At 52.7% G+C, this 7660-nt stretch overlaps 1 protein-coding gene across 1 annotated transcript in view; it reads left to right on the top strand.

Annotated features, from left to right (window-relative positions):
• The window catches only part of PHLDB3 (pleckstrin homology like domain family B member 3), a 24133-nt gene extending 21678 nt beyond the window's left edge, over positions 1 to 2455 (top strand). Inside the window, exons 13-15 of the mRNA XM_077747287.1 lie at positions 2 to 146; positions 730 to 815; positions 2050 to 2455. Coding sequence (XP_077603413.1) covers positions 2 to 146; positions 730 to 815; positions 2050 to 2184 — 366 coding nt within the window. The 3' untranslated portion in view covers positions 2185 to 2455. The remainder of the gene's footprint in view (position 1; positions 147 to 729; positions 816 to 2049) is intronic.
• The last annotated feature ends 5205 nt before the right edge of the window (positions 2456 to 7660 follow it).

The following is a 7660-nucleotide window of genomic DNA, read 5'->3' on the forward strand; positions in this document are numbered from 1 at the left end:
CCACAACCCGGACAACTGCCCGCACGTGAGGGTGTCCGGGGGCTGCTGCCGCGGGTCCCTGGTGAAGATGGGCGGCCGCATTAAGACCTGGAAGAAGCGGTGGTTCTGCTTTGACCGCCAGGCCCGCCGTCTGGCCTACTACGCCGGTAAGCCTGGACGCCTGGGACCTTGGGCCCCCAGGACCCTGGAAGTGGCCACTCCGGAGGCCTTCGCCACCAGACGCCTAACAGACCCGGCCATGAGTCTGGCTCCCCAGCCCCCGGAGCGACCCGGAATCCAAACCCCCAGCCCTCCTCAGTGACACGGGTGACAGTTTCATACGATTACTGGCTCCCCAGGCCCCATTTTCCTAAGACACCCAGGAGGAGTGTGAAGCGACATTGTCCGGGTCCTCCCCCACCCTCAGCACCCAGGGGTCCGGGCCCCTCACCCTCCCTCTCCAGGGGAGTCCATGATTCTGAACCTCTCCTTGAGTCTCTTTTCTCCTCCAAGACCAAGGCACTCAGGGACCTAGGATTCCGGCTCCCCAGACTCCATCCCCCAGTCCTGTCCAGTCTCCCAACCTCAACCTTCACTCACCTCCCAACCAGGGTATTTTAGGGACCTTCAGACTCTGTCACCAGTCCTTCCCCCCAGCACCAGTCCCGGGACTTGGGTCTAGCGATCCCCGCCCTGAAGCCCAGATGCGCACCTCTCACTGGCTGCTTCTCCCTCACCTCCCTCCATCAGACAAAGAAGAGACCAAGCTCAAAGGCGTCATCTACTTCCAGGCCATCGAGGAAGTCTATTACGATCACTTACGCTGTGCCTTCAAGGTGAAGCCCTCGCACGGTGTCCCCCTGACCTCCTGGTCAGAGCCCCTGCAGTCAAGCCTTAGCTTGTCCCTGGGAAAGGCCACCCAGAGACGGCACCATCAGGGTACTCCATCCAGCACGGAAGCCCCCAGTCATTTCACTGCCGCAACCAAAAATTAAGAACCCAGTCTCTGGCTCTCAGCCCATGTTGCTTTTCTTGGGACAAAAGATCTAGAGCAGAAGCTTGGCAGGCTCTGACGCCAAGCTAGGAATAAATGAATGAAGACGGCAGGGTGAGGACTGAGGCAGCCTGGGAGCATCTAAAGGAGATGATCGTTTCTCAGCCGCTGCCCATAGTTGCCAAATGGGAATGGGCCGCATGGTGTCACTTCATACTCTTTTACCCTAGAAAACGCAGGAATTCGAAATTTGCACAAGTGCAACGTCAGAAATACAAAGGTTGGCAACTGGTATAGCATTTAGAAAGCTCTGGGGAGCAACTGACTATGGCCTTTTATTTTTTGTAAACGTTTATTTATTTTTGAGAGTGAGAGTGGGGGAAGGGCAGAGAGAGAGAGGGAGACACAGAATCTGAAGCAGGCTGTCAGCACAGAGCCAGACATGGGGCTCGAACTCACAAATTGTGAGATCATGACCCGAGCCGAAGTCGAGCGCTTAGCCGACTGAGCCATCCAGGTGCCCAGACTATGGCCTTTTAGAGCTTAGGCTGGAATCCCAGCTGTGGGACATTAGGAAAGTGACTTCCCTTAGCCAGCCTTATTTTTCTTACCTGCAAAATGGGCACAGTTCAACCCGTTTCCTCAGAGTTAAGAAGGTTAACAACAGGCAATGGGTGTAAGGGATTTACTCAATTCAGGGCTGGCAAGTAGGTACTTAATAAATGGGGTGTAGATACTAGCTTTCCCCAGTTACAAACGAGGGGAACCTAGATTTTGGGAAGGGAAAGTTTGAAAGCTTGTATTTCTAATACATTAGGTAGACAGACTGTAAAGGGGACGGACATGAGTCCTCCTTTTAAATTCCTCCTGTCTTCCAAATTCTCAGCCCCCAGATGTTAATTCATTTGATCTTCATAACCCAGTGAGGTAGCTAGCATGATTTACGAAGACAAATGGGGAAATGGATTCAGAGAGCCTAAGTAACGTGTCCAATTCCACACAGCACGTAAGTAGCAAGGCTGGGATTCGAACCCAAATGTCCCCCGTAACCACCTTCACTCTGCTGCTTACTCCAGAGCCCCAACCCTCGCCTGACGTTCTGCGTGAAAACCTACGAACGCCTCTTCTACATGGTAGCACCGAGCCCCGAGGCCATGCGCATTTGGATGGACGTCATCGTTACCGCCGCGGATGAGAATCACGCCCCCTGAAGGCCCCGCCCCCTCGGGGGACGTCCCGGCGGGGCTCCGCCCCTGCCCCGCCCGCCGCCGGCAAGCCTGGGCCCGCCCCCGTGGAACTTCCGGGAATCCTGCAGGTGCCACAGTTCGGCCGGCCCGAGCCGTGGCGTTGGGGGCTGCAGGTGCCTTCCGCTACGGGAAGCCAGCCCCTGGGCCCTGCCCCGGGCAGGAGGAAGATGGCAGGGGCGGTAAGGAACTATTTATTGGTGCTCCTGTGATACCGAATTAAACACGGAGGAAAACAGTGATTGCTGCCGTGGTTTCCAGCACAGGCGTCCGGGCCCCTTGGCCCCTAGGCAGGACGTCCGAGTTATAGGTATCCCTGAGCGCGAAGCGTCCACAGCCCGTTCTCCTCTCTTTAGGAACGGAGGCCTTCATCATTAAGGTCAAGGTGGGGAGAAGGAGGTGGGGAGGCATGCGTCCTGAGTCTTTGGCAATTTTGCTGGTTTTAGTTTGTGGGTCCCCCCTGCTTCCATCCTTTTTGACTTGACTGAGCTATTGGCAAGTTCCAGGAACTTCTAGGCCCCTGTCCTCCAGGCCTTGGCACATAATTGTTCCCTCCGCCCTGCCCTTGACCAGCTATCTCCTCATTCCTCAGGTCTTCTTTGGGATGTCCCCTCCTTCAGGAAGCCCTTCCTGGCTCCCTCAGCTGGGTCAGGCATCCCACTCTGAGCTCCCCTTTCCCGTCCCTGAACACCCTAGGTGGTCACTGGTAATGCATCTCTGTCCCTTATGGACTGGGAGTCCCATGAGGTCAGAGCCAGGAGTGTCCAGGTTACTGGCACGTGTTCAGCACCATAGGACGCATTTCATTCCGTGAAAGTGGAGGGAAAATGCTTCCCTTTCACCTCTTGGCCTTTGTATATACTGTTCCTTTTGCTTAGGCACTTTTCCTCAGTCCACCCTGCTACTCGTCGTTTAGGTCATAGCTCAGATGGTTCCTTCTCCAAGAGGCCTTCCCTGATTTTTCTGGCTGAGTCAGGTGCTTCCGCTGCGCTTCCTGGGCCAGCCCTGATCGCTCTGCCTGTGCCTCTCCTATCACAGCCTTGAAGACTCTGGGTCCTCACTGCTGATGAGTGTGTCTCCCGTGCTGAATGGGAGTCCCAGGAGGCAGGGATTGGGGCTGTTTGGGTCACTACGGTGCCCTTGGCACACAGGAAAAGGCCTTGCTGCAAACGAGGTGTTGAAAGAAGGTCTGCTGGCTGAATAAATTGGAGAAAGAGCTGCTGAGGACCGAGGACAGCAGAGATCAGGCAGACAAAGGGCTCTTCATTCTTCGGTCTTACAGTCAAGGTGTCTCCTCCTTCAGGAAGCGCTCCTTGATCCCTAGGCTGGGTCGGGTGCTCATTCTGGGTCGCCACAATCGCCTGGGATCGCTCACTTTGGCGTGACCACTCTAAGCCGTCACTGTGTAGTGACAGGTCTTCACCCACTGGAAAGATCTCTCTGGAACTAGGCACCCGGTCCCTCTGGTTCCCATTTCCTCAGGGCCTGGCTGTCCTGTTGCAGGATTTCTTGAGGATCCAGACGTGGTGCTCCTGAGTCCTGGGGTACAAACACCCCAATCCTCAGGCCCTCAGGGGCCCCCGGTGCCTCTTGGCCTCCACCTCCAGGTGCGAATGTTTGGATATTTGGATCAATTCTTCCCCCAGCTCCTCTGCAAACTGCTCAGGAGAGCAGGAATTGTTCATTTTCTCTGTGTGTGTGTGTGTTTATCTGATAGAGCACATGAGTGGGGGAGAGAGACAGAGAAAGAGAATCCTGAGCAGGCTCTCCACTGAGCGCTGAACATAGAGCCCAATGCGGGGCTCGGTCTTTCCACCCTGGGATCATGACCTAAGCAGAAATCAAGAGTCGGGAGTCGGACACTCAACCGACTGAGCCACCCAGGCGCCTCCATAATTTTCTTTTTGAATGTGTGTAAATGAGGTTTGAAGGGATGTCAAGCACTGAGCTGGGGGCATTGGAACATTGGCTCATGCACCACCTCCCACATCCCAGATTCTGTCTGCCTGCCCCTCCCTGCCCCTGCTCTGTGACCCCTGCCACCCTCCGGCTTCGGCAGGCCCTGGCTATGCCTGGGGACATCTCAGGCTGGGGCACGGCGGCGGGCAGCTGCCCACTAGAAGGGGAGCCCAGCAATCCAATTGCTCTGGTTGTGGGACAGGGTCTGTAGATACCTGTGAAGGTCTGTGCTCTCAAGTGTCCTAGATGTTTGCCTTTGGGAACATGACATTGAACGCCAGGAGGGGAGGGGAAAGATGGCAGACGAAAGGAAAAATGCAATTCTGTTTTAGTACCTTTAATGGCACTCTTTCCTGCCTTTTGAAATCGGTCCCCCTGGGGGCGCCTGGGTGGCTTAGTCAGTTAAGCATCTGACTTTCGCTTAGGTCACGATCTCGCGGTTTGTGGGCCCGAGCCCCACATCGGGCTCTGTGCTCTCAGCTAGCTCAGAGTCTGGAGCCTGTTTCAGATTCTGTGTCTCCCTCTCTCTCTGGCCCTCCCCTGCTCACGCTGTCTCTCCTAGAAATAAATAAAAACACTGAAAAAAAAAAAGAAAAATGAAATCGGTCCCCCTGTTTACATTTTGCACCGAGCCCCACAAATAATGTAGCCAACCCTGCCCCTGACTCCACCCCTGCAAGGCCTGTATGTCCCAGAGGGAGTGGGTCTGAGACAAGCTGCGAATACCACTGGGCTCGGAGCCTGCCTTGGCCCGGGGGACAGGAAACCATAGTAGATACAGCCCCAGGGTTGTCTGAGGCTCAGGCATGACCTCCGCGGCTGGGGACTGCCTCCACGCTGACCCCTGCGTCCACCTATGTGGGGAACCAGATTCTAAATCACTTTGCAGTGACCTCTGTGAACAGGGGCAGGGAAGAGTAAGTAGAGGCCCCACATTCACACCTCCCTCTGCTCTCTGGTCCTGGGCCAGATGGGGGTCAGCGCCCAGGATCCAGGCAGGCCTGAGCAAGAGGAGACTCCCCACCCTTGGGTACCGCTCCCTCCCAAGATGCTAGTTCTTCTGGTCTGGCCAGCTGGGGTTCCTCCCTGAAACTCTCCCACGCTGCTTGGGCCCGCAGGGCCGCCTGCTCCTGAACGCACAATAGTTACAGTATTATTCCTCTGCCTCGCTCTATCCCTCAGGAGATAGGGGTTTTCAGACCCCTTCCTTTTGGCAAAGGAAGCAGCTGAAGTTCAGAGAGGGAGACCCAGTTGCTCAAGGTTACACAGCAGAGGATGGCACAGGCAAAATTAAAATTTCGGGTTGTCTGATCCCAGAGTTGATACTTTGCCTCATTCCACCACGAAAGACACTCCTTCATTAGAAAACAAAGAACTCAGAGCCTCAGAGAGGTGAAGACACTTTCTCAGGGTCACACAGCAAACCATAAGTGGGGGCGGGATTTCAAGGCTGAGAAGAAGGGGCCAATGCTGGATGACGTCAGAAGTAGTCATTCACTTTCTCTCTATGGGCCTCAGCATGATCCCAAGTGACCCCACCTATATGACTGAGGCGCTAGTCATTCTTGGGAATGGGGGTGCTCAACAGGGTCTGGGGAACAGGTCATATCTTCATGAACACAGCCGCTATTTTTCCCGGCAGAGATAAATCATCTATGAGCCGGGAGAAACAAAGGAAGGTTAGAGATGTAACTTATATAATGACATAATACAGTATATAATATAAATAATACATAATCTATATAAATACTATAACAGTTAACAGTATAATATAACATAACATAAGCAGTCACTTCTATTAGCCTGGATATGGGGATGCTTAGTCACTTTGCGGTTTGCACAATGTTCTCGTTGATTTCTGAATTCAGACATGGTGACACAGCGGTCTTGATTGTGTCTCGCTCCACCAGGTCACAGTGTGATCCCGTCTGCTTGGTGTTCTGTGTCAGTACATAACACAACACCATGGCCTCACTGTGGGTCCCTGGCCAACTCCCTGCTCTCAGGGGCTGCTTTTCTTCCTTACCTAGAAGATTGCCCAGCATCCTTGCTGGTTTCCCGGATTTCTCTCTCCTTCCAGAATCATGTCCTGATTTACACAGAGGCCACAGTGACATTTTTCTTTCTCTCCCCCCCCCCCCCCCCGNGTCATGATCTCACAGCTCGTGAGTTCAAGCCCCATGTTGGGCTCTGTGCTGACGGCTCAGAGCCTGGAGCCTGCTTCAGATTCTGTGTCTCCTTCTCTCTCTGCCCTCCTCTGCTCACACTCTGCCTATCTCTCTCTCTCTCAAATAAATAAATAAATGATAAAAAAATTTAAAATAAGTTAAAATAAATAAACAAGCATAATGTACATTTAGTGAAATATGTAAGTATACAGCTGGGTAATTCTTTTTTTAAAGTTTATTTATTTATTTTGAGAGACAGAACACCATCAGGGGAGGGGCAGAGAGAAAGAGAATCCCTATCTGCATCATCAGCATAGAGCCCGCCAAGGGGCTCAAACTCACAAACTGTGAGATCGTGACCTGAGCTGAAAATCAATAGTAGGATGCTTAGCCGACTGAGCCTCCAAGGCACTGCTCCCTACAGCTGGGTACTTCTTTACATATTTGTACACACGTATAACTACTGCCCGTATGAAGATAGTGTGGGCTTATCACTATTGCCCCTTTGGGACAATGTAACCCCTGTTCTAGAACCTCATGTAAATAGAGTTCACTGTATGTTTTATTTGGGGAAGGCTTCTTTTTGTTTTTTGAGTTTATTTATTTTTTTTAGTATTCTCTCCATCCGACATGGGGCTTGAACTCACAACCCCCAAGATCAAGGGTCACATGCTCCACCCACTGAACCAGCCAGGTGCCCCTGCATAAGGCTTCTTGAGCTCTGCATATAGTTTTCGAGATTCATCCATGCAGCTGCAGATGCCAATAGTCGGCTTGTTTTCACTGCTGTGTAATAGTTCATGGGATTAGTGACCCAGTCATTCTTTTTCTGCTCCCTTCTTAATGGATATTTGCCTTAATTCCCAGATTTTGATCATATTAAAAAGCAAGTCTGATGGTGTCCTTCGCTGCTGCCGATTTAGACGCTCTCCAAGCTTATCCACCTTTCTCAGAAATAATTCAGATCTCTACACTGGGCCTGTAATGTTCTGCGCAGTCTAGCCCCTGCCTGGCTCTTTGGTCCTCAATTTCCACCTTCTCCCTCTTTGTTTCCTGAGCTCCAGGCACACAATGGTCCAGGATCCTCGGACCCCTAGGTCTTGGCCAGTAGTGCTCCCTTCTGCTTTGTAACCTGCTTGCCCTTCGGGGTCTTTGAGGCCACCGTTGAAATGACATCCTCAGGAAAGCTTCGTTGACCAGCCAGCCCCCACCTCTAGACTCCATACCTCCTCGGAGCTCCCTACACTTCTTCCTTCATTGTTCTAGTTGTGTATACCAATTTGCGTGATTCCTTAATTAATATGTCTTTCCCCCCC

This window comes from Crocuta crocuta, unplaced genomic scaffold, assembly GCF_008692635.1.
Source record: "Crocuta crocuta isolate KB4526 unplaced genomic scaffold, BGI_CrCroc_1.0 scaffold334, whole genome shotgun sequence".
NCBI classification, from domain to species: domain Eukaryota; kingdom Metazoa; phylum Chordata; class Mammalia; order Carnivora; family Hyaenidae; genus Crocuta; species Crocuta crocuta.